The sequence below is a fragment of the Gossypium arboreum genome, chromosome 5, assembly GCF_025698485.1.
Source record: "Gossypium arboreum isolate Shixiya-1 chromosome 5, ASM2569848v2, whole genome shotgun sequence".
Taxonomy (NCBI): domain Eukaryota; kingdom Viridiplantae; phylum Streptophyta; class Magnoliopsida; order Malvales; family Malvaceae; genus Gossypium; species Gossypium arboreum.
Window position 1 is genome coordinate 15,278,829 of NC_069074.1, and position 26,196 is coordinate 15,305,024.

Genomic DNA, 26,196 nt, shown 5'->3' on the forward strand with positions numbered 1-26,196 from the left:
CTGTCATAAAAGTTTAATATTCACTAATTAATTATATTAAATTAATTTTATTTCTTATTACAATTTAACCACATAATATATCTCAATGTCTTGTTTTACATATGTAATTTTATATATTTTATTTCTATTATTTCATCTACATTTTTCTCAAATTTAACAATTTAATCATTATCATCATAAAAATGACAATTTTTTATTTTTCTCTCAAAATCATCTATTAAAATTATATTTATTTCTTAATTTTTTGAACTCTTAAAAATTTTCCTCAAGTGTTTGAATTAAATTATATTATTAAATAATAATTTTGGTGGTCCATAACTAACACAGTGCATTGATTCAACAATGTTGTGTGTTAAAATCTTTTCAAACAACATGAATGTCTTTGGGCTTTGAGCCTTTTGCTACTTACGTACATATAAACAGTAAACAAAACAAGATGTATGTGAGAGAAAATGAGTTGAATGGTTCATATATAAATTTTACTTCAATCAAAAGAAAATTAACATTAATATTTATACTGTTTGATATAATATTTAAAATTATTTATAGTCTAAAAATAATATATTTTAGTATACATGAATTTACGTTTTTCTATATTAATAATAATATTTATATAAAACAAATTAAAATTTAATCGACATAGAATAACTAAATTGGAAAAAAAAAAAAGTAATTTCCTCAACCAAATAAGATATTGAATATAAAGTCTAAAATTGTATGCTAGATACATTTAAAAAGTCGAAATATTGGAATTGAGAGAAAAAAAATCATTAGTATTTTATATATATATATATATATGTATGTTTGGAATAAATAACTTTGCATCCAACTTTTAATATTAAAAATAAAATAAAATAAAATAAAGCAAAGAAAGAATAAAAGGTGAGATAGAAATGTGAAAGACAGAAAGGATTGGTTGTGCACCCACACCCACTCTCCCCTCCCCATCACCAATTCCAACTCAGACTTAATTTACTTACTAATCATATTATTATTAGCCCAATTTATTTTATTTTTTTCATCGTTTAATGATCTGCATCATCATCATCATCATCATCATCATCATCATCATCATCATCATCATCATCATCACCGCTATAATCTTCATCAACATCGATTCATTAGCCTTCGATATTCCCCTTTTTTTTTTGAAAAAAAAAATCAGTTAAAAAGGTGTTGAAAATTAATAAAAAAATAAAGATATATTTTAGGTGGACGAGGGATGAGTTTATTTTATTTTAATTTATATATATATATATTACATTTTAAATAAGAAGAATGATTGGATAAATTTTGATTATTGGACTATCTCAATTAAATCAGTCATATATATTGAAAAAAATTAATTGATGAAATAGATCGGTTTTTTTAAATTTTAAAATAAATTGTATTTGAAGAGAGTGTATGGAAGCCATTTAATTAGGTGTGTTTTTTGTACAGTTGACAGGAAAATTTTTCTAACTAGATGAATTTTCTGCTGACATGTTAAGAAAAGCATCCTAGTTTGACGTAATTATTTTTTAAAAATTTTTAAAAAACACTTTCAATTGGACATGTTTTCTCGACATGTCGATAGAAAACTCGTCCAATTAAACAAAATTTCACACGAACTTTCTGAAAACGATTTATTTTCTTAAGTTTTTTAAAAGAAAAAAACCTAATTCACCAATTAATAAATTTTTTTTAATATATATGAGATATTTAACCGACTATCTCATATAGTATGAATTAATAAATTGTTGATAATTAGGGGCTAGCCCTGACAGGCAGGCAAGTGGTCGGCTGCAGAATACAAAGAAGATTATGAACCTTACTTATCAAAATCATACAGTAATAGTGGTTCAATTTGAGTTTAAGAAAACATCAATTTATCTATATTTAATTAGGCAAAAACAAAGTCAAGCTGCTTGCTGGCTGGCTGATTCTAGTTTTTATCTAGTTATGACCTAAACTATATATATGGGTTAAATTATTTGGCAGGTTTATTTTTTATTTATTGGAGTTTAATTAAATTAAATTTTATTATTAAATGATTAAATTTAGTTTTATACTATTAAAAATAATACTTTTATTTCCTTAAAAATATAATTGATCAATTAATATAGTTAATTTTAAAATATTTTATTTGTTGAAAACTGAATTGTAAATGAAAAAAAAATTTATGTCATTTTTAAATAATAAATATCAAATTTATTATAAAATGATTTTATTTGATTTTTAAATAAAATAAGTTTTATTTAATAGTAGGAATAATAATTTGGGTAGAATGTATTCTTAAATTTGTATAGGTGGCATTTCATTTTATGATGATTACAAGACCAAATGGGGCAAATGGCAAAGGAAATATCGAAGTCATATCAACACAGAGGTTTCAACTTCTATATCCTAATCTTATTGATATAATTTAATAAAAAAATAAAGTTTGATGTGTGGTGAAACTAAAAGGAGGAACTCCAATCCAACAATGGCAACTTCCCATCCCTTGCCTCCCACCTACTAAGACAGGACATGACTTCCTTTAGGTTTAGGGTAAAACTCAAGCTGGTTGCTTACTATTAATTAGGGAGAAAAGAACATCAACTTAATATGCAAAATTTTTGTTCACATTCATTTTTTCAATTTGGTCCTTACATGAAATATGATAATATGATATTTTGAAATTATACCATTTTTTGTTCACACAATATTTTTATTCAGTTTGGTATTATTTTTACTTTATCAGACTACTATTATCTTTAATAATCTTTTCGTTTCTATAATTGTGTTTGTTTTTTTATTGTTATTTTATTACTAATTTATCATTCCAAAAAGCACTCTATGGAAACGTGCTATATCATACTATATGGAGAAAAACAAAATGTTGTCGAATACCAACAACTCTACTTTGCCTTGACTTTTGTCTTTTTTATTCTTCTTTTTAAAGGGAGGGACTTCCGGACTTGGGTGTCTGATATAAACGTAAAGCATAATTGTTAAGACACGGACTAGGCTCAAAAAAAGGCCATGAATGTTCATTAGATGGGCTTTTATAGGAAAGTGTATTGTATACATATACTGGTGGAGTAGGAATTGTGATAATATTATATCTCATGGAAGATCATAAAAATTTGTAAAAACAACACTTTAAATAATAGGATAAAGCGACAAAATTATTGTTTTAAGAGAAGAAAAAGTGAATAATAAACTTTTAGAAGCCAAAATACATTTTAAGTATTGATTCCTTAAAATTTGAAGGAGTAATATAGAAATTTTACCATTTTTGGGGCCAATTATAAATAATCTAACTCTATAATTTTCTATTTCTGTAATCTCAGAGCCCTTAATTGTGCCAATGGATGTTCTATTTTTACTTCGGTCATATCATTTGTTTGGATGCATTTCATGGTTTCAACTTTTAATATTAAGGGGGGGAAAAAAAAAAGAATTGTAAGTCTCATGGCCAATCCCAAGAAGTAAAAGCAGCAACGCCGCTCCACAAGGCAATGGAATATGAGACTGCCGTCGACGGAGGAACTCCCCCGAAGGAGGACCATCAACGTCGCCGTTCATTTTTTTATGACGTTATCTTCGGGATTTACAAATATTATCCTTTGATTTGCCCCAAATTAAGAAAAGGATTTTAGTCCCCCGTCATACCATACTACCAAAACTAAAACCAGATCAAAGTTGAAATCTTTAATTTACTTAAAACTAAAAGAAAAAAGAGACAGAATATGAGAAATCGAAAAGCGAAGAGAAGAATTGGAATGTACGTCTCATGGCAAGTCCCAAATGGTAAAAGCAGCGACGCTGCTCCACAAGGCGATGGAATATGGGACAACTCATCGACGGAGGAGCTCCCCGGAGGTAGGACCGTCTACATCAATGAGTGTCGTTATGTGACGTTATCCTCGGGATATACAAACATGATTTGGTTTGCCCCGCTTTATAGATAAGGATTTCAAATCCCCCGTCACGTTAGATTGAACACAAGAGAAGAAACAAAGAAGAATAAAACAATAATGTAGGACATAAATTGAGAACAAAACCTACAAAATTTTGAAAGGACTAATGCAGAAAGTAAACCAAAAACTGATAACTTTGAACATAGAACAGACCCAAATCAATCGAAACTACTAAAAGATTTGTTATGGTATAAGAAGAGAAATCACTTCACTGCCGCGTCAAAGAAGGCTGTGTTCTGGTGTTAATTTATAGCCTGGTTTTGATCACCACGAATTGTTACTGGCCGCCGCTCATTAGGGTTGCGATTACGTAAGAAATAAGAATACAATATTTGAAGGACCATGAAGGACCTAAATCTCAGACGGCCCAACACCAAAGCCCAATCTGCATATTTGCGGCTTTGCAAATCTATATTGTTAAGCATGTAGTTTAATAATTTAATGTATTTGATACAAAAATTATAAATTATTTAATTGACTATTTTCAATATAAACACATCAGAAACGATATCACTAAAAATAAAATAAAATCTATTATAAAAATCAAATCAGATTTAGCTTAACTTTTGATTATTGAAAAATATTATTTTTATTTGATATTTAATTATTCAAAATATAAAATTTATCTTTATAAAAAATATAGGTATTTTAAGTAAATACCAAACCATTTTTATAATTCAAATTAAAAATTCACCATTTAATTTTTCAATTTATGAAGAACACCCAGAAAAAAATAACATAGTCATTTGAAGACGTGTTTATGACTCTTTGGTTTTTTTCATTTATAATTTTAGGCGTGAATAGGACAGAGATGAAATTTTACTAGCGGGAAATAAATGAAGATCGTGACATTTCAATCTTGAGTTTTCAGTTAAATACCGAGTGTTGGAACTCCCTACTGCCCCATAGTTTCTTTATCTTCACACCATTAATTTGCTCAAAATAAAGCTCTAGACCCACATCCAAATTCCAAGCTAAAAGAACCGAGAGCTGATAGTCCATCTCAGTAGCAATGAATGACAACTCATCGAAATAATTTGGTCGGGAGTAGGGGCAGGAAACAGTTAAGAAATCTAAGTAAATGAAAATTTGAGAAATTAAAAAAAAAGAAAAGAAGAATTTACAAAGCTAACCTGTCTGAAGAAAGAGGAAGAAAAACAACAAATATATTTGTTAAAATAGATAGCAGCCCTCCCCTTGATATGTGAAAATCTAGTCCTAGCAGATCGCTTTTCTCATCATCATCATGCAACTAAATTCTAAATTCTAAACCCTCTCACCCTTCTCCATCGACTTGTCTACATCTGTGATGCTCCTCTGCTTTTGCAATTATCCTTTTTTTTTTCCTCCAGCCTACCTGAAGTCTTATAGGACAACAAAAATCAAAGCATACAGTGTATTTTAGTTCAAAATACAAGTTTCCAAATCCTGTATAGCTATCATTCTATATTACTGAATTATTACTAAATGAGGCAATATGAACATGTCTGCTGATGACTTAGGTTCATACAAATGTTTCATCCCTTACAGACAAATTAGAAAAAAATTCTGATGGAACCAGTAGAATATGCAATGCAATGAGAAGGGAATATCAACTATATGCAAGAGACCATAAAAAATTAACAAGTGTAATAAACTTACAGATCTTCAACTGAAAGAATCTGGGGAAGAGCCAAAATATATTAGTATGACTCGGTAAAATGGCTATCTGTCTTCAGCAGTAAAACAGAAATGTTCACCCTAAAACATAATAGCAAAGTGTTCTTGTTATTCTTCTCATAAAATTGTCCTGTTGGACCAACTAAATTGCATCATAAAAGCAACTATTAGCTTATCAGATATACCATCAGAGACTATAATTTGTGAACGTAATTAAACTGTAAAACATAGGCTCATTAGACCTTATCAAATGAGTTTCTTCCTAAAGCTGAACTTTTTTCAGCTGCACTAAAGATTGCCTTATGAAATAAATTTATGAAAGCAAAAACGTTTGGCAAAGAACAATGAATATTTTGTGACACAACACAACCTAAAAAATACACAAGATACATTTTTACCTTCTGTTCTTATGGTTTGAAGACTTAGACTAGGAGCCTCTTGAACAATAGGATGTACTGCCCGAGCAAGACGTTTAATATGGTTTAATCGTACCCCTTTTGATACTAAACCTGGACAGAAGGTTTTGAATATATAAATTTGTAATCTGAAATGGGGCAGTTCATTTATAAAATGGTTCCAAGTGCACATCAATCACATGACTAACATATATCCTTCAATAATATAAACTAAGATGAATCCTTCAACTTACAATTGGAAGTTCCATTTCCCTTCATCATCCCACCTATCCCAACCCCATCACAAACAGGATTCTGTATTGCTCGTGCCAGATGTTTTATGTGATTCAAGCGTACCTTTCCAGGTAAAGTCGCTAACTTATGAGCTGGGATTTCTAAACCTGTTGAGTAAATTACAAGGAACAAGTAAGAACGCAAGCGAAGTGTTTTTTTTTTTCTTTAAATACATGGCAACCACTAACATTAGAGGTAAAGAAGTGGAAGCCTACTCTGGGCACTTCTCGTATCCGGCATTAGTCTTTCTGGTCCATGATTGGGATCCACAAGAGCGGCAGCATAAAACTGAGGACTTATATTTGAAATGGAATTGCTCAAGGGCGATTGAATTGTTGAAATGCTTGTATCTTCAAATTGAACGGGAGGTGGAGCAGGGTATAACCGAGCAGTTTCAGCTCTCTGTCTCCGCAATTGATAGTTTCTTCGGCGTCTAGCGAGATGCTTCTCTCTCTCCTCATGGCTCATAGACTGCCTTCTTTGCCGGTCCCTTACACGACGGCGTTCTCTCTCTAGCTCTTTGCGCAACTCTGATCTGCTTGCTATCCCTTCCATAATCATCCCCAAACAAAATTCAACAGAATCACAACCTTAATAAATATATATGTTCCAGTGGACCTTTTTTTTTAATTAAAATTTTTTTTCTGCAAAACGAATTTTAAGAACTTATGTTTTAATTATTCTGTTGTGAATATTCTAATCAAGATAATAAATAAATTCGAAATTATATTGAGAGAAAGGAAATAACATTGAGAGAGAGAGAGAGAGAGAGAGAGAGAGAGAGAGCTAAACCGTCATTAAATCATGATTTTGCGTTCCTGATCTTAAAAATATCCATAAATCCAAATGATCAAATAAAAATGAATTAAAGAAAAATACTGAATAAAAAATGCGAAGGAAACGGAAAATGTAACCTGGACAGTGGAGTTGATCGCAGGAAGAAGAGAAGAAACGGGAAAGAGACGGGGGCCGAGCGAGGATGGGTTTCGGTTTTTGCCAAATGAAATCAAATCTAAGCAGAGCAGTGAATTTTTCCTTTTTTTTCGGATTTTGGGTTAATTGCTCTTATTACCCATTTTATTCTTCTTCTCTTCCGCCTGCGTCTAATTAGGAGTTAGGACCCGTTTTCCTGTTTTGACTGGGGTCGGGCAAAACTTAAGTTAAACGACGTCGGACGCAATTAATGAAAATGGAACAAAACCTTTTAAACCCTAAAAGGCAAAAACGCAAAGAACAGAAATCCAGTTATCTCATATGAACACAACGATGGAGGCAATGCAAAATGAGCAAAACGGTCAAGTAAACCCTCCCGATCCCAATCCAAGTCCCGTTCCACAGCCTCAGTCTCTGTCGAAGAATGCCCAAAAGAAGCTGTTGAAGCAGCAGAAATACGAGGCGAAGAAAGCCGAGAAGAAAGCACAAATGAAAGAGCAAAAACAGAGGGATGCGGAGAGGAAGCGCAAAGAATGGGAAGAGAAACTGGCCGCCCTACCCGAAGACGAAAGGCTTAAGCTCATAGATTCAAGAAAAGAATTGAGGAGAGAGAGGATGGAGAAAAGGTCCGAGGAAAGAGGCCAGAAAATCCAGAGACTGACCCAAGCCAAGGAGACAGGCCAAAACATTGTCGTCGACCTTGAATTCTCTCATCTTATGACCCACTCTGAGATCCACAGCCTCGTCCAGCAGGTGTCTGAAGTTTTTGCATTAAAAACAGAAAACAAAAAAAACCCTTTGTTTTAAAGATGTTTCTTTTATTAAGTTATTCTTCTTGCATTACACTTATGAATACTGTTGTCTTATGTTTTTCAAACCCTGCAGATAATGTACTGCTATGCTGTGAATGGAAGATGCAGTTCTCCTGCTCACATCTGGTTGACTGGATGCGAAGGGGAGATGGAAACTCAATTGCAAAGGCTCCCTGGTTTCGATAAATGGATTATTGAGAAGGAAAAACAATCTTATATCAAAGCATTTTCCGATCGGAAAGATGATTTAGTGTACCTTACTGCAGATTCCGAAACTGTGCTACATGAACTTGATCCCACCAAAGTTTATATTGTCGGCGGATTGGTGGACAGGAACCGGTGGAAAGGTATAACTATGAAGAAAGCAGAGGAACAGGGAATTCATACGGCAAAACTCCCGATTGGAGCTTATATGAAAATGTCCAGTTCTCAGGTATTCTTGGTTATATATAGTACACTACAATTTGGGTCTTGAATGTTTTTACCTCTTTCAGATGAAACTGTTGGTTTATGATCTTTTTTACTTTTTATGGCATTAGATGTTAGTTGCAAGAAGCTGAAAAGGAATCTGCTAACCTCAAGTCTCTTGGGGTAGCTTTTTAATTGTATGCGAGAGCTATACTGCTTTCTTTCAGACAATGCTTAGGATGTAGGGTGTGGATTACCGTTTCTGTTGATAGTCATGCTTGGTAGTTGGCTCACTTAGCAGGCTAAGTTTCTACCAAGCAATTAAAGAAGCAAATGTTTATTCCAAGTTTTTCTTGTCTAACTAGCAGTTCATTCCTTCAAGTGCAGGTCCTTACTGTGAACCAAGTTATAGAGATACTACTCAAGTTCCTGGAGACAAAAGACTGGAAAGATTCCTTCTTTCAAGTAATCCCTCAGAGGAAAAGAACCGAAGGAGATTCAGAAAACTGCCAAGAAGTAGATGGAGAAGATTGTGAGGAGGAAACTGAGAAAAAAAAGAGGTGCCTCGAAGTGCCTTCTCATGACTAGAAGTCGCTGAATTTTTGCTTATGTCGACACTTAACATCTCGCATTACATGCGATGGATGTACAATTGGAAATTTCATTACATAAAAAGTTTTTGGTGTTGAAGTTCCATTAGTTGCCAACTACATGTCTCAATCATGCATTTGAAACTTTTAACTCAAAATGTAGAGAAGTGGATGCTCAATTTGAGCAAATAACTACTGCAAGGAAAAAGGTAAAGTGGATGCTCAACATTCTCTTTTTTTCCGTTATTTTGTCCATCTCCAATTTATAAGAAATATAGGCAGCAGAGACTGGCATGACCCTCTTATATCCTGCCATCCATCCATGCATCAGTTATTTAAGTAAATGGAAGGATTTTGTGGACATTTTACTAGATAGTAGTAGAATTTGATAGTGACCATGGGTTCCTCAATCCTCACCCTCTTAATCAGTTAAAATTGCAAAGTCAATAAATTGATCTACTAATGTCCAAATGAGAAGCCAAAGTCAGAGAAAAATGAACGACCTCTTCTCATGTCCAGATGCAGAATGGAGATACATTGCTGATATTTTGCCGTTCAAGGCACTTCCCTTTCCTAATGCTATCTCAACAACAACAAACTACGAAAGCTAAGCTCATATTTCTTTAATTTACTCTAACACTAAATGGCCTTGCTCTTAAACAGAAAACTAGAAAACAAACAAAAATGTGGATAGAATATACAGAATTCATGGAGTATTAGGATTTCACCTCCAAGCCGAGAATGTCGCCATTGCTCTATTTACCCAGCCAAGATAGAGTGCCCCTTCCCTCTCTTCGAGTCTATACTTATGGTCATACTCCTCCAGCATATCTCTTACAGCCATAGCTACTGACGAGCTCAGCGGATATTGTGAAAAACCAGCCATCATAAATCTTGACCTCCACTTTCCATGAAGTTCGTGCCTTTCCACCCTCTCAGGCCCTTCACAAGCAATCATATTCACAATATCGCGTGCAACACAATGCTGCTCAGCATTGATCCTTTGTTTGTCGTCTCTTGGACAAGCTACATCTATTGATTCAAACATAGCTGAATAATAATCAAGTGTCTCAAGGTACCTTGAAAAGAATGGAGATGTATTCGTATTAGACTCTTGCTCGGTGAGAGTCACAACCTTGGGTGACAAACTCTTAACCAGCCTCAATAGTCGATCTCTGTGATTCCAGATGCTTACACTCTCATCCGGCATGTGGTGCAATACATATGGAAAGTTCACAGCTAGGGCTTCCCCCGGGTGAACCTTAAGATGCTCTAGTTGAATTTCACAACCAGACATAGCAGCATCATGAAACTCAAACGGCACGTTGTATGACCGAGCAAATTCAGATAGCCTCTGCCCCACAATATGAAGTCCCCCACCTCGAGCATGATTTGATTGAGAATCATCAATACCAGTTATGCGGATTGATGGTGGTCCGCCAGGGCGTTTTGCAAGAGCTGCAATAAGGAACATCCATTGGGTGCCCTGTGCTATTTGGAAATCAATTATGTGAACTTTTCCTTCATATTCCAAGACTTCCTTGATGACAACATTACCTGATGTGTATGCAAACTTCCAGTATGGGCAGATCCTGAACAGAATATGCATGTAAGACATCAGTTCTGAGCTTGTTGGCTCTTTGCATTTTAGGGCTCTGTAGATATTACTCCCCGAGGATTCCAACCTCGCTCTAAGCCCTTCCAGCACATAAGCACCCAATCGTTGGATAGGTTCCCCAGACACTGAAACCATTTTCTCCAAGACATGCATTAATCCTGTCACTGTCAACATGTCATCATCATGAAGTGCTTGACCACAGGCAACAAGAATCTGTTTCAAGTTCAATTTAGGGACCAAGTCCACCAGTTGGGCACAGTTGAAGCTTGCCATGGAAGCAACTTGGTGGTCTCCAGTAATGAAGCAGCCATTGCAGCTATCTACAGTATCTGATTCAGGCCCCAACAATGAGAGTTCCAGCTCCCGCAGCTTGTGCTTCAATTTGTTGCTATCATCAACAACAGAAGATCCACTGTATGGTGACCCGTCAGTGTTGTCAGGGGAAGGACGAGGATCAGACAGGCATGATTGAGAACCGTGTGGGGAGAAAGGACTCCTGCTCGACGAGATGCTTACAGCAGAAAGGGAATCATAGGCTACAAAACCGGCACCTGCCATGGATGATTCCAGGGTAAAAACTTGGTCCTTGCATGTTTGAAACGAGACATCGGTTCCCTGGCCGCCAGTATTTGAACATGCATTATTGTCTAACATCTGGATACGAGACAAGTAAAATGGATCATTTTCTTTGACAGGTTGGTCATACAACCTGCGGATGGTAGCTGGATTTTGGTGTTTCGGAGATGCTCGCATCTAAGCCCAACCTGCCTATAAACTTCCTCTAAAAAACTCTTTGTTCCTGAATGATGTTTGCAGCGATAACAAATTTTTTTGAACACTTTCCTTCTTTCCTTCTCCTAACAGCAGCAGTTGCTTGATTGAGCAAAATCAATTGCTAATAGAAAGGATATAAGATTGTGCAAAGCCTTCATATGCGGATAAAACTGAATTGATCCTCAGCATCAATGTGGACCATTAATTGCTTTGGTTGTGCAAGGCAGAAATATCAAGGGAAAAAAAGGCAATCTGGTAAAACAAATCCAAGAAAATAAGAGCTTAGACAATGCAAGTGATGGAAGCACAGTATAGTCAGTCAGTCAGTCAGTCAAGGGATGAAACACCAGAGAAAAAAGAAGAAGCAATAACCAAAGGAGCCCACATGGAGAACGGGTGTAAGACAAGAGGAAATTTTTCTCTAGGCAACTATGGTTAGAACTTTGAATCAGGAGTTGATCAACCAAAGCACAAGACATCAACAAAAACTATAACCAAGTGGAAAAAAAAATGCACGGTGGTAGAACCAATTTAAACCTCTCTCCCATAAAATAATATGAGGAAAGTTAAAGCCCAAAGGTTATAGACCGAAAGCCAACATACCAACCAAAAGGGAACTATCATGAAAAAAAGGGGGAGAGAGAAACCACTACCAGTAGCAGATGACAAAGCATAAAATTCAGCATACAGATATAATAGACCAAAAGCATAAAAACAAATCAGCTACCAGATTCATGATTCATTTAAATCCTTAAAACACAAATAACTTGAAAATTCATATCTAATATCTCTATAAACTCGCTTATACAAACAAATGGAAAAAAAAAAATAGATTTTTTTAGTTCCTTCTTATCACGTTAAGAGGGCCAAACTTTCATTTTCTACAGCAGCAACTAACAAATGAAAATATATATACATAAATTAAATTGAAGGGTAGCCTAGCTATTCATTCTCCCCCAAAATCATGAATATGAACATAAAACCTTGAATTGAACTCAAATAAGAGTGATGGATCGAGGAAAAGTGAAAAGAGAAGGAACACAATTGAAGATAGTAATGATGAAGGCACGAGCAGAGAAGATATGATTATGGGAGAGTTGGCATACCTTACTAACCTTAGTAAAATAATAATAATAAATAGTTTTTAGCTTTAGGTTTTCTTTGTGACCGTCTAACACACGAACCCTTTGTCCTTTGTGTGTCTCTGTTTGTCTCCAGAAATATGTGATGGTTTTCTTTATTGTTTGTTGTTTCATGGCGGAACTTTATAGAGAGAGAGATGCACATACAGATAGATAGATACAAGAAGTTATCACTAACGGACCTTAGAATTGATCTTATTTACACGGATGCCACTAAGAAAAAGCTTTAAAAAGATGCGGTCAAAATTTTTATGCTTGCCTAATGCATTTGCATATGTATGAAAATAGCCTTTAGTGGCTCGCAATGTGTGGTGTGTGCCAGTGGGTCACACCACTCGCTCCTCGGTAGCAAACCGACTATGTGCGCCATTCGTACTTTCATATAATGTGCAATTGTGAACTACAAGTACAGCTCTTAATTATACTCCAAATCCCTCACTTCTTTTCGTAGAAAAATCTCCCCGCTTAACTTTTTCAAATTAAAATTTTGTTTTATTAGCCACGACAACAGCCTTTAAGTTGTTGCTGAGCATAGTTTCTTCAACATCTTTTTATTTTATTTTTAATTTCGTCATTTTAATTTGTCCACAGTTTTATAGTTTTATTATATCTTGATTTTTGTTTTGTTTATTGTTTTATTTTTATTTTTAATCATGCTTTAGAGTATATGTGAGATTTGACAAGTGCCACCAAATATTGATATACAAAGAAACCAAAAAAATTGAAAAATCGATTCAAACCGATGTATTCAATTCGATTCAGATTTTATATTGTTCAATTTGAATTTAGGTTGGTATTATCATCCAAATTGCTCAATTCAGTTCAGTTCAATTTGTCCAAATAAATTCAATTTTATTCAAATTAAAACCGAATGAAAAAAAAAATCTATGTTTAAAAAAATAAGCTTAATAACATAATAACTTGACCATTTTAATATCTATATGGACTAACTCTTTTAACTTTATTTATTATTATTATTATTATTATTATTATTATTATTATTATTATTATTATTATTAACGACAACTAGTTATGGGAATAATTCATAAAAAAAATTAAAAAGTGTAATTTTATAATAGAATAATTGTATCATTTCTTAAATATAATAATTATAAATATAAGTATAAATCTAATTTTAGGAAAATAGTTTATTAAATTTTATAATATTTTATTTATAAAATAAAATAAAATTTCACAATTATGTATGTTTGATAGTTATTGATTTAGTCAATCATATGACATATCATTATTATTTAGTTATACTACTAAAACTGATTAAAGAAAAGATACAAAAAACATCAATATAATGATGATTTATATATTAGCTTTCTATTTAACAACTTGAATAATTTATCACTTATTAACTTAACTTAAAATGATTTTTAAATAGCTTTATTGATGATTATTATATTAATTTGATTATTTAATTCATTTTATAAATGAATTTTAGAGAGTGTATTATAACTGTTGTGAAAATTAAATAAATCAAGAAATGTAATTTTTGATTTTTGGGCCCAAAATAAGGTAATATTGTTTTTTTTCAAATTTGGTAAAAACAAACCAAACCGCAATTATCAGTTTTGGATATTTTAATTTTTATTTATGTGGTATCAATTTTAAAAGAAAAAAATAAAATATAGTGATTCGATTCAATTTAATTTTTGTTCAAAAATCGAATCGAACCGAATATGTTCCTATCGTCAAATCTATTAGAAATCGTTCTTAAAGGGGTTTATCATGATAAATCATAATGATAGTGATAGATTTGAAATGATAAGGAGAAAGATAGGTTATATGAGACTTAATCTTTTGTCCATCACTGGTGCAGTGAGTTTTTGAGGACTTTTGACAACTTTTTATTGTTTGATCGATGTTCATCGTCAGGTCGATTTGATGACGGCAATGTTAAAATGCAAATTCGATCAAGTTGATGCATTTTTAGTTTATTTTTGAATTATTCTAGTGTTGCAGTTATTGGCAAATTGTTCTTCTCTCTTTTTTTTAAAATTTACTTTACATATTTATACATTAATTTGTAATGATTTATTAATCATTTGTACTATGTATCATGTTTTTGTATTATTATTATTTATGATTCCAAATAATAACATTTTCTTAAAAAATACAGCTCATAAATATGTATAAGAAATTAATTAATTAATTAATTAATATTACCACTTCTCTTTCTAGATTGTCATTAAAAAAAAAAAGCATAAAAATGTTGAGCTTCTTCCCAGGAAGGGGGATCTCAAAATGATGCAACTGTTGATATTAAAAACAAAAACTACTTCGAAGTTTGAAGACGGTAAAGGAATAAAGGAAAGTCGTACTATTTGTTAATCACAATTACGTAGTAATTGGTAGAATTACATATATCTCCTCTTTAATTTTTAAATAAAAAGATAATAAACTAAAAAAGATTTTAAATACGGCAATCTAATTGAATTAAAATAATTGCTTCCATAAATTCAAAGATCAAATGCAAATATGGGAGGAAATATTTAAACCCTGAATCCTCACCGCATGTTTAGAATGTCCCAAAGATATAATCCCAACGTTGATCGAGACGTAAGGTTATTCAACAAGTCTCGAGTGCAACCTATACCATTGAGCCATTATCTTATTATTAAGGTTTGCTTGGAAAATGAGAATATTTGAATAAAAATAGAAGTTTGAAATATGAATTTGAATTAGAAAAAAGGTTTGCTTTTTTCGCCTAGCCTTGACCCATATATATGTATTTTCAAAAATATTAAAAATTTTTGTTTTAATATTTTAATATATTTTAAATTTATTAGGAAATTATTTAGTTTAATGTTATAATATATTTGATATATTGTACTTTTAAATTTGTTTTATATAATAGAATAATTTAAAAATAATAATACTGAACCAGGTTAAAATAGGCTTTAATTTAACATCTATAATATAGGTTAAATTTAGATAAAAATATAAGTCTATTTTTTAAGCAGAATGGGGTCTAAACATATTAATCGGACCTGAAATTTTGTTAAGACTTAACCTAAACTTGACCGGACATATGAACAACATTAGACTAGTCTAACATAATTTTATAAAAATAGTCGTATTTGTACTGTAGAGTTAAAACAAAACAAAGGGATTTGATTTGAGCTTTAAAAGTGGTGGCCTTGGCCTAGCAACCAAGCAGGTTTTTTCTGACTTCGGATGCATATTTTACGGTACAAGGAAGGATGTGATATTGATATTGATATCGATGTTGATGTTGATAAACAAACTAGAAAAAATAAAGGTGAATCTTGGTGCTTTTCCTTTTTACACTATTAATTTACTTTAAACAAAGCGCTCCGCAACTAATCAAATAAAAATATTGGCCCACTTTCCTTATCTTAAGACTTAAATCCTTCAGCATGAGATGGAAGTTGAAAAAGAGAAGAAAAAGTAATAAGCTACAGCCGAACGTAGGAATTTGGGAGGAGCTGCTTGGTGATTGTGACTTGAGAATCTGACATGATGGCCCATCAATATTAATTACCAATGAAACCAACCCATTGTCTGTTATATGGTAACCTACTTCTTTTAATTTCTTAATTAAGCAACAGAGAAAAAGGACCGTGCACATTAATAACTAATGGTCTTAAGTGAATCTCTAAAACAGGACAAGCAATATTCTTTGTCATATGAAGGAATGTCATTCGACGGTTTTTATTAGAGAAGCGGTTCAGTATCAGAGACAAAGAGCATCATTTTAAAAAAAAAATTTCATGTAAATGTGGGAAGATGTCTTTGCTGTTCTTTAGTTTTAATAATTTATTCTGTCTTCTAATCGGATCTCTTATCTTACTAACCTTCGGTGCATCTTTGGCAGATGCTCTAACACCGTCCCTGCAATTCAGTTGTAAAAGGTATTGTCGGCAACACAAGAATCGATCTCGTATAGCTACGTGTGATTAGAGGGGGGCGATTTCCGAACCGTTTATGTAAAAGGGAATATTCCCAATATTACTTCACGCATTACAGATATAGGTTCATCGTTAATATCAAAATCAAATGATAAGGGAAGTTGGGGGCAACAAATCTTATCGTATGAGAATGATTCCCAACTAAGTTTTATTGTTTATATACATATCATCCCAATCAAAGGTACTGTTTTACTGACCTCACTTACTCCTTTATCCTTTCGTCCCTTTACTCTTTACTCGCCCTTGCTTTTTTTGTAATTAAAAAAAAAAAAAGTGGGTGGGGTGGTGAAGTCGCATCACGTGTGTGGAAATCTCCCCTCTCTTCCAACTGGTAAAGAAAAGACCATAACTTGGAACAAAAGATGGTGGGGTGAGGTCACTTGCTTATTTCAGAAACACTTTTTTCCCCTTTTCTTTTAAGAGAGGCACAGGGCGTAGTTATCTTTCTAGGCGGGTGGTAAGTAAAGAGTAAATACAATATCATTATTTATCCTCATCATTGTTATGTTTTTCCCACGTGGGAGTTGCTTACCTTTGTACTTGTAAATTATGACCTTTTTTTTTTTAAAAGGAAAATCATACAGAATTAAACTACACTGGTAAAATTAAAAGCACCCCTAACTTTATCATTACTAAGGCTTTAGGTAATTCGCTCCACTATTAAAGTTGATGCTATGTGGCTCTTTTTATTTGTACTGTTTGCAACAATCGAAAGTTTTTTTTCTCTTTTTTTTCTACAGTAGTTTTTTTTATGAAATAACTTTGGACATCATGAATCAGCGAACCAAAATTCAAATAGTTTTTTTATTCGATCTTCAACATTGATCGTTTAGATCGGTTAGGATCTAAAGTATGTTTTTCTACTTGTCAAATTTCAAATTATCACTTAGAGTTCACTGATAGAAATTTTTTTTAGAAAAAACTTAACAAGTCAGTGAATTAAATAAAAACTTTCGAATAGTTTACTAACTTAAACAAAAATTTTCAAATAATTCAATGACTAAATTATACTTTTTTTTTAACTAAGTGACCAAAAAAAATACCCATAACTTAGTGATTAATGATGTAATTTATTATTTTGTAAAAATTTAGCGGTTATATGATATTTTAAATAAAGCTCGATCTCAATTTCAACATTTAGTGGTTACCTGACCATCAATATAATGCTGCGCCTTCAAATGCTTTTGAGATGCATGCGTATTTCAATACCTTTCATTCCACATAAAGGTCAAGATTATTATGATTTTGGTTCATTAAACATGGAGTAATGAAATAGGAAGATGGCAACCTTACCACTAATTTTCACCCTGTTCGACCAGCCATTAGGTTTAGTTTAGATTTGGTCATAGGTCAAAGTCAGATGTTATCAAAATTTAGGTTTATTTACTAGATTCGAGTCTAAAAAGACTTGACTTGAATAAAAATACTAAAACTCGAGCATAACTCACTTAAATTATTTTTTATATAAATTTTTAAAAAGATAACACATGAAAAATATTAAAATAATTGTTTCTTAATAAATTAAAAATAAGTTAAAAAATATTTATACTTAAATAATATTAAGATAAGTATAACTTAACAAGCAAATGCCTCTAAAATAGTAACAAAATTAACAATAAAAGAAGAATTATATAATATACAAATGATAATAACAAAATATATAGTGAAAGGGTAGCAAAACAACGATAAAATTAAAAATAGCAGTAAAACAATAATAAAACAATAAATTTTTGTCTTTTACTAATTCGGATTGAAATAAAAATATCTTATTTGAGGCTTGATTTGTTTTTTAAATATAATTTATTTTTTAATTAAATCCATTTTTTAAACTTATGTTTTACTCCATCCCTCTTATTTTTCTGATGAGTTGATTACACCCAAGACTAGATTCACGATTAATAGAACTTAGTCTCCACTCTCGAGTACGTCCTCCAAGACTCAGTGTGATAGAGAGACCAACGATTGTACCAAACAAACCCTTCCTTTCAGATGTTGGGACTAAACGACTTTCACCTTTTTAATGGTTCCACTACGATCCCAAGTTGAAACGAGGGCAAGGCCTGAAGTATACCCAATAATGGGCTTCAAACAGACCCATAACTGAAAACATTGCAAGACTGCTCAACTACAACATCAATCATTCAATAATTCACCAACTCAAACCTATCAGAAACAGATAAAAACATAGAGACCTGTCGGAGCTTGCTTTGATGGGTGTTGGCATCACTTACAAAGCAAGATTAGTGGAGAATTCAATTAAGCTATGATTAAATCTTTAATCAAAATCCCTTTTGACTAATCTGGTTTCTATTCAGGTTTAATTATGGCTTTCTTTAATGTCTACTATATTTACAATCGCCAATGGCTTAGGGCTAATTACAGCTGGAGCTCCGTATATTATGTATTACGTATTCATGATAGTCCTACTTTTTATATAATACATATCTAATCATCAATCAATCAATCTTACTTTTAAGGAACGATGAGATGAGATGAGAAATGTGTGTTTGAGTGACTTCATTCCACTAAATATAATATAAAAAGCAACGCCTTGGTTTCAGCAATTTTTAGCGCTTAAGAAATCAAACTATTCCATTGAAAGAGCTTTCCATTACCAAAATTAATCTCCATCATTTTCACATTTAGGACAATTAATTAATATGATGAATAAAAGTTACAACAAAAATAATTTGGTTTAATTATGTCACTTACTCTTTTTTTTTAAAATTTAAAATTTAATTCCTCTACTTTTAGATAGTGCTAAGTGCTTTCTCATTTTATGATTTAAATGGGATGTGATTGTCGGAAAAGTTACTTTATAACATTTAGTATACATTGAAAGGTATTAATTAAAATTTTACGAAAGTTATATTATCATGTTTGCTTCAAAGTGAGTACTTTCCTAAGAATGTAATAATAATTTATGAATTTACCCTTATTAAATAAAAAATAATATTCATATTATAATAAACTTTATTCTCAACAAATATTTGGATTGAATATTTATAATAAAATTTAATTGATATTTTTAATTTATAATGTTAATTGAAAGTAAAATTGTTTCAAATTTGTCCTCCATATATTTTGTAAATAAAATAATGTGCATATAAATAATGAATATATATACTTGTCTTGGAATAAATTAAAAAAATATATATATATATAATACTTGTGAAGAATCCGTTGAAGTAATAAAGAGAATCAAGTGGTAGGGCAAAAGAAGAAGAGGAGGAAGGCAATAGCTTCTTCTATTTTATTTATTTTTATGATTATTAATAGAGTAATACCTTAAACAAATATAAAATAGGGTTAATTTTGTTTTAATATTTTTTTTAACTTTCCAATCCAGAAGGAAAAATAACTTTCCCACATTTTATCACGGAAACTGCATCGCCATGTTCATGAGAAAGTAATTCCAAAGGAAAGTAAATTAAATTTGGCATATCAAATGTTGAGATAACTTTTCAATGGATTAAATTCTCAAGAAAATGACTATTTTCATTATACCAATGCTACCTTATTTTGAAGAATTTGTCCTCTATATTTGTTTGATTTGAAAATTAAAGTCTATTTGATAATTCTACTAATGAGTATTCACTAAATTCAAATATGCAATGTTTCAATATTCAAATGTCTTATTTAAAAGCTAAAAGTCCAATTAATAATACATATTAAGATTTAGAAGTCGATTAATAATGTTATTAATTAGATTTTAATTTTAAATTAAATAAGTAAAGATATTAAATTCTTAAAATCAAAAGTAAGAAAAGTCGAAACAACTTAAAAAATTTAAAGATAAAAAAGAGAGAATAAAAAAAGAAGGGAGTTGATATAGGGTTTCATTATGAGGACATCCCAAACCATGGCCATCAAAATGCAGGCAAAGCAAGGCAAGCTTACAACTATATACATATATACACATAGAGAAGTAATAGTATTCTGCTTCATTTTAATTTATTAGTTTAGGAAATTAGAAGGGCATCATCAGGGGCTTGAAAAGATTGGATAGAAAGCATTGGAAATAATGGATTTATTTTTTTATTTGTCTCCCTCATTAGGCTTTTTCTTTTTGAAAATTATCTGTCAGTCATACACTAACAATAATATTGCAGCAAATGGCACCCAACTAGTAAAGGTTTGGTATCCATATCTTTCTCTAACCTTGGACATATATGTACACTCCAAAATGAAAAAGCAGTTGTTTAGTTTCTTGAGAGACGAGTCTGTACATGGAGATTAGTTAGGTGTTCATTCGAAAGGTAAACATGAAAAGGGGAAAATTCCATCAAAGTGTCTAATATTTATCATCATTTCATCAAAAACAAATATAATAATAAATTAATAAGCATTTAATATTCGATGGGGCGTATCATCATTTTAGTTAAGGAATATAAAGTTTGAAATCTGTAGTCACGATGATAATAAGAAAGTAACCGTTACTGCCCAAAGATTAAGACATAAACGAAGGAAAGAAAGAGGATTATATATGGCAGTGGCTTTCAGTGATTGCTTAAGATTAAGGAAATGTCAGTATTCCTCTCTTTGCGGTCATTTCCTTAAAGAGACCGGCTCTCTCAAATTTGTCTAAGTGGTTTTATTGTTGTTGTTTGGGGAGGGGGGTGTTTTGGCATTATATATGCTACCACCAAGTGCCAACACTGAGACACAAAAGCGCAAAGATGGTGATGGCGGGTCATAGCCATGTATTTGGAGGCGAAGAACAGCTCCCTCTTGCTATTGCTGATCACCCCGACCCTTTTGTGTTAGAGCTCACCCGATTGCAGAACCGACTCAAAGGTCTCTTACACCAACAGTATTACATCTGTGTATCGGCTGCTTCAGTGAAACATGTTTAGGATTATTAGCTCTGAATATTAATTTGTTATTGTTCCAGAAAAGGACCGAAAGTTGGGAGCTGCTCAGGCTGAAATCAAGGCATTGAGAGCAACAGAAGCGCTCAAGGATAAGGTCATAGAAGAGGTAGTGGAAAATCAAAGTTTTAATTGCTATATCAGAAGAATTCTTTGTTAATAAAGTGCTAGCGGCACAGCTATAATATACTGAATACGAATATGTACATGTATGTATATATAGGCTGTAGTTTCAGTACTGTCACAAGAGAGCAATAAAACACTAGGATCTGTTGAATTATTTGAAATTACAGGATGAAGTTTGTAATCAGATTCTGTGGGTATATTTGTAATTCTTTTTGCAGCTCGGTGAAGAAGTTCAAACGTTGGATGAGAAACACAGGGTCGCTGAGAATCTGCTCCAACAAAAGGTTCGTCTACTTTATGGAATTCTTGGATTCTGCATGTTTGTATATGCATGTGTGTGTGTATAAGTAATGAAACTTAAATTCTATTCGATGTAGAATCTCGAAATGAAGAAACTGGCAGATGAGAAGAAAGATGCAGTGGCTGCACAATTTGCTGCGGAAGCAACTCTCAGAAGAGTTTATGCAAGTCAAAAGGATGATGAGGATGTGTCTATGGAGTCAATCATTGCTCCTCTTAAGGCTGAGATTAAAATGTACAAAAATGAGGTAGGGTAGGGAAGGATTTGTGGGAAAATATGTAGTGCTCCAAATGTATTAAACATACTAGCCTCATCATCATGCTCCACTTCCACTCTCAGATTGCAGTGCTCCACCAGGATAAGAAGGCTTTGGAACGTCTCACAAAGTCAAAGGAATTAGCTTTGATCGAAGCAGAGAGGATTTTGCGATCTGCTTTAGAAAGGGCTTTAATAGTTGAGGAAGTTCAAAACCAAAACTTGGAGTTAAGGAGGCAGATTGAGATTTGCCAGGCAAGTTTAGCTTTGACAGTTTGGTTATTGAATAATTAGAGGGGTTCCAGAATTTTAGCCTATGATCAAAATGTACCCTCAACTTTATCATTATGCATTGCAGGAGGAGAACAAAATCCTTGAGAAAACTAATCGCCAAAAGGTCTTGGAGATTGAAAAGCTTAGCCAAACCATTAAGGAACTTGAAGAGGCCATTTTGGTTGGTGGGGCTGCTGCTAATTCTATCCGTGACTGTCGGCGACAGATTTCTCAACTTCGGGTAGGTGCCATGCTCTCACTCTGATTCATGGAAGTGGTATAAGTTACTAAGTGGAATGACTCAATTATTCAGGAGGAAAAGAGGACACTTGAGAGGGAGCTCGCTAGAGTTAAAGTTTTGGCAAACCGTGTAGCGACCGTGGTGGCTAATGAATGGAAGGACGAAAATGACAAAGTAATGCCTGTCAAGCAATGGTTGGAGGACAGAAGGCTGCTGCAGGTAATTCTTTCATAACAAACTTCTTAAGCAAGCAATGTCAGTGACTTAATGGTGAAGTTAGCCTCGAACATAACTTATTGAACAATGAAACATAATGATGAGGTATTTACAGGCAGAGATGCAAAGATTGAAGGACAAACTATCTATGTCAGTGAGAACAGCAAAGGCAGAAGCACAGCTTAAGGTGAAATTTGATTTGCTGACCCGAGATAGCTCAATTGAATCTTTTTTAAATGCACTATTTCTCAAGCTCAATGTAACTATCTATGCATTAGGATAAGTTCAAGCTAAGGCTCAAGATTTTGGAAGATGGATTAAAACATATATCAAGTATCTCAATCAATCCTAATGCATCTTACGGGTCCCCAAAACCAGAAAAGTCCAGTAACATCTTAGGATTTTTAACAAGCACCGGTGGACTAAAGAAGAGGTCTACCTCTCAGCCAAGGGCTTCTACCATCAGTACAAGTTCTTCCCTGCAACGGCCAAGGGCAACATCAGGAGAAAACATGGTAAGAAAAAAATTGTGGGCATCTAGGTGTAAGGTTGCTGATAGCAATGAGAAGGAAAATGCAGAAATGAAGGTAAACGGGGACAGCAGTGTACGCAAAGACGGTGACACAAAAGATTCGGCCGAAATAAAAAGTAATGGAGGTAGCAATGAACAGACAGGAAACAGAGGAATTGCTGATAGCAATGCCGAAGATATGGTTTCAGGATTTTTGTATGATAGGCTTCAGAAAGAGGTCATCAATTTAAGAAAGTTGTGTGAGGCTAAAGACAGTAGTTTGAATACTAAAGATGAAGAAATAAAGGTGAAGAAACACCAGTAAATTTTCTGCTGTTTTTAGATACTCACAATGCACAAGCATGAGTTACCGAACATATGTTAATTGTCTACAGATGCTCATGAAGAAGGTTGAAGCATTCTCAAGAGCCATGGAAGTGGAGGCTAAACGGGTGAAGAGAGAATCACTAGCGAAAGAAAAGGAAAATGGATCAGCGAAAATGGGTGATGATACCAAAAAGATGAAACACAAAAAGTCCTCTAAGACCAGAAGGTTGGTTTTAACTTTAAATTCCTCCTTATTGTTCTATTTCATAATGTCTACCAGAAAGATGTTTCATTTCATTACAAACATTTTTGCATTTAAATATAATTTTTAACGCATTGGATGGTCTGGAAGTAGCAGGGGTAACCCAAACATCTTGATCTTGAAGACTCCCATGAAGGGTGGATGTTGAAGAAAACTTGGAAATTGATTTGATTCTTGTTCTGTGTTTGTAGTTTTCAATTCACTGTAAATTATTGTTGAATTTTTTTGCTGATGGTAGGTAGCTAGTTAAAATAAAGTTAAATGATTGATGAAATTGGGTCTGTAAAAAAAAGGGTTTGGCTGTGGGTGAACGTTGGAGATCTAAACTTGTAACATCCTAGGAATAGGATTCCTTTGGTTTTCTGATTGATGGAATGAAATTGCTTTTTGCAATGCTTGAGGACTGTATTTGTCTAATTAGTGTAAGATGTGAAAATGACAATAACAATGCAGAGAATAATAACAGGGAATACAGACTTCAGAAACCGGGTAGGGTAACCCGATAATACTTTACGGTTAGTCACAGTCGAATCTAGTTAGTAGGTTCAAACACACGAAACACTTTAAACACAGCAGAAAATCATAAAATATATGGGCGAGAGAAGGCACTGCAAGAAAAAAAAAACATGGCAGAAACAGTCTCCCGATGGCTACTATCTATACAATTTACGAATCACTGCACAGGTTTTTTTGCTCCCCTGATTGAAAATAACAGGCAGAAATCCTATATGGCCTTAAATAAGGCTCCTCAGGAATGGCAGATAAAGATGGTCGCCATTTCTGATTCCCTGGCTTAGGAGTCCTAGAGGTTGGTGGGATGGATACTTTCATAGACTGAAACATCTTTGCATGTCTGAGGAGAAACTCCAGTTGCTGCCTAGAAACCATAATCTTTATACTACTACGTCCTCCTTTGCAGCTTTCTTTTTTGATGATTTTGAGAGAAATTGGATGGTGATTTGGCATGATACAGCCAGCCGGAGGCAGAAAATAGTGGACCTCTTTGACTACCTTCGAGTCTCTAAACTCCTTTTCTCCTTCATTGTGGACGACAAGTTTACCCTTCTTGGCCGGAGACGGAGCGAACAAATGGTTTAAGCAGTTGCCCATGATTTCTTTTTTTGATACTTTTTGAGTTATCGAGTCGTGCGGACTCTATATATAATCTTTCACGCTGGAGACTGTATGAAACATGGACGTGCAACCCATATCACTTTGTTCTTAAGACAAGGAGGTCAACGCCCGCCTGTTGGAAAATTAAAATTATATAGTGGAAAGTCAACTTCCTACTTATATTATATATATTTGGGTCCGGGAAACATTTCTCGATAACTTTATCAAATGGGAAATGATGTTGTAGTGGTTGTAGTGTAGTACCGAAAGCAGTCTATATATATATATATTATATGGGTCGTGAATTGACGATTAATTCTCTGCTATATAGTTTAGTAGGCAATGGCATTCACTGTCACGTACTATTGTTAGCATTGTCATTTGAGGGTGGCTACCAAGTATTTTCCTTTGATAAGAATATAGTAAAAAGGAAACTGAGAAATAAAATATGTGTAGACATTACACGTGTATGCAAAAAGCCGGCCTAGTACAAACATGGGCACACACGATTGACTAGCCTGCAACTTTTGTCACATCATTGGTTAAACATGCTTGTGCAAAGTCCTTTGAGATTAGCCACTGCCACTGCCTTTGCCATTTACATTATATTATAATTTATTTATTTATTATTTTAAATATTAATTAAAATATGTGACCGTTAAAAATTTTTAAAATTAAACTGGTAATCATAAATTTAATAAATATTAAAATTATCACTATCCTTTATTTTGATTAATATTCGATGATAATGTAAAGTAGTAAAATTCAAGATAAAATTTAAATATAGTGGTATGATAATGCAAAGTAGTAAAATTCAAGATAAAATTTAAATATAGTGGTCTGTATACTTTCCTATTTTTTTTTAGTTTTGGATTCTGAATCAATTATGGGTCATAGCAATAAAGGTTCTAGTACGGGGTGTATATTAGTAGGGGTAAATAAAACTTGAATCGAATCGAAAAATAAATAAAATTTTAAATTTCGAGTTATTCTAATTATTCTAGTTATTAGAGTAAACTTGAATAAGTGATTCAAGTTTCGAGTTTGAGTCGAGTTGAACTTTACAATTCAAATAATGATTGGTGTAAATACCCTTTTGGTCCCTGTCAATTTTGAAAATGTGCAAATTGGTCTCTCTCTCAACAAAAATTACAAAAAATTTAAAATAATTTTAAAAATTAAAATGTTTA

The 26,196-nt window shown here is 32.9% G+C and overlaps 4 protein-coding genes across 9 annotated transcripts; 2 read left to right on the plus strand and 2 right to left on the minus strand.

Moving 5' to 3' along the window:
• Window positions 1-4,853: 4,853 nt before the first annotated feature.
• On the minus strand, window positions 4,854-7,377 carry LOC128293065 (uncharacterized). 3 transcript variants are annotated; one of them, XM_053028284.1, is made up of 6 exons: window positions 7,207-7,377; window positions 6,508-6,936; window positions 6,253-6,399; window positions 6,002-6,112; window positions 5,586-5,684; window positions 4,854-5,301 (listed from the first exon to the last, which is right to left on the minus strand). In XM_053028284.1, exons 2-5 carry the CDS (start codon window positions 6,851-6,853, stop codon window positions 5,680-5,682), a joined length of 609 nt encoding a protein of 202 aa, XP_052884244.1. In that variant the 5' UTR covers window positions 6,854-6,936; window positions 7,207-7,377; the 3' UTR covers window positions 4,854-5,301; window positions 5,586-5,679. The 3 variants fall into 3 exon arrangements, with proteins under 3 accessions (XP_052884244.1, XP_052884243.1, XP_052884245.1); XM_053028283.1 differs by having other exon boundaries at window positions 4,854-5,308; window positions 7,207-7,376; XM_053028285.1 differs by having other exon boundaries at window positions 4,854-5,308; window positions 6,508-6,840; window positions 7,207-7,361.
• Window positions 7,378-7,419: 42 nt separating this feature from the next.
• On the plus strand, window positions 7,420-9,281 carry LOC108453263 (uncharacterized). Its single transcript, XM_017751270.2, has 3 exons — window positions 7,420-7,978; window positions 8,111-8,470; window positions 8,833-9,281. Exons 1-3 carry the CDS (start codon window positions 7,547-7,549, stop codon window positions 9,031-9,033), a joined length of 993 nt encoding a protein of 330 aa, XP_017606759.1. The 5' UTR covers window positions 7,420-7,546; the 3' UTR covers window positions 9,034-9,281.
• A 189-nt stretch (window positions 9,282-9,470) lies between these two features.
• LOC108453261 (scarecrow-like protein 13) lies at window positions 9,471-12,704 on the minus strand. 2 transcript variants are annotated; one of them, XM_017751268.2, is made up of 2 exons: window positions 12,543-12,704; window positions 9,471-11,679 (listed from the first exon to the last, which is right to left on the minus strand). In XM_017751268.2, exon 2 carries the CDS (start codon window positions 11,404-11,406, stop codon window positions 9,760-9,762), a length of 1,647 nt encoding a protein of 548 aa, XP_017606757.2. In that variant the 5' UTR covers window positions 11,407-11,679; window positions 12,543-12,704; the 3' UTR covers window positions 9,471-9,759. The 2 variants fall into 2 exon arrangements, with proteins under 2 accessions (XP_017606757.2, XP_017606756.2); XM_017751267.2 differs by having other exon boundaries at window positions 12,534-12,704.
• A 7,639-nt stretch (window positions 12,705-20,343) lies between these two features.
• LOC108452338 (microtubule-associated protein 70-5-like) lies at window positions 20,344-24,912 on the plus strand. Of its 3 annotated transcripts, none has more exons than XM_053028612.1 (11): window positions 20,344-21,307; window positions 21,405-21,490; window positions 21,726-21,791; window positions 21,885-22,055; window positions 22,148-22,318; window positions 22,422-22,577; window positions 22,650-22,796; window positions 22,909-22,980; window positions 23,072-23,611; window positions 23,700-23,857; window positions 23,984-24,286. In XM_053028612.1, the coding sequence occupies exons 1-11, from the start codon at window positions 21,190-21,192 to the stop codon at window positions 24,039-24,041; spliced, it is 1,743 nt and encodes a 580-aa protein (XP_052884572.1). In that variant the 5' UTR covers window positions 20,344-21,189; the 3' UTR covers window positions 24,042-24,286. The 3 variants fall into 3 exon arrangements, with proteins under 3 accessions (XP_052884572.1, XP_052884571.1, XP_017605603.1); XM_053028611.1 differs by lacking the exon at window positions 23,984-24,286 and adding an exon at window positions 24,813-24,912 and having other exon boundaries at window positions 20,860-21,307; XM_017750114.2 differs by having other exon boundaries at window positions 20,864-21,307; window positions 23,987-24,286.
• Window positions 24,913-26,196: the final 1,284 nt, after the last annotated feature.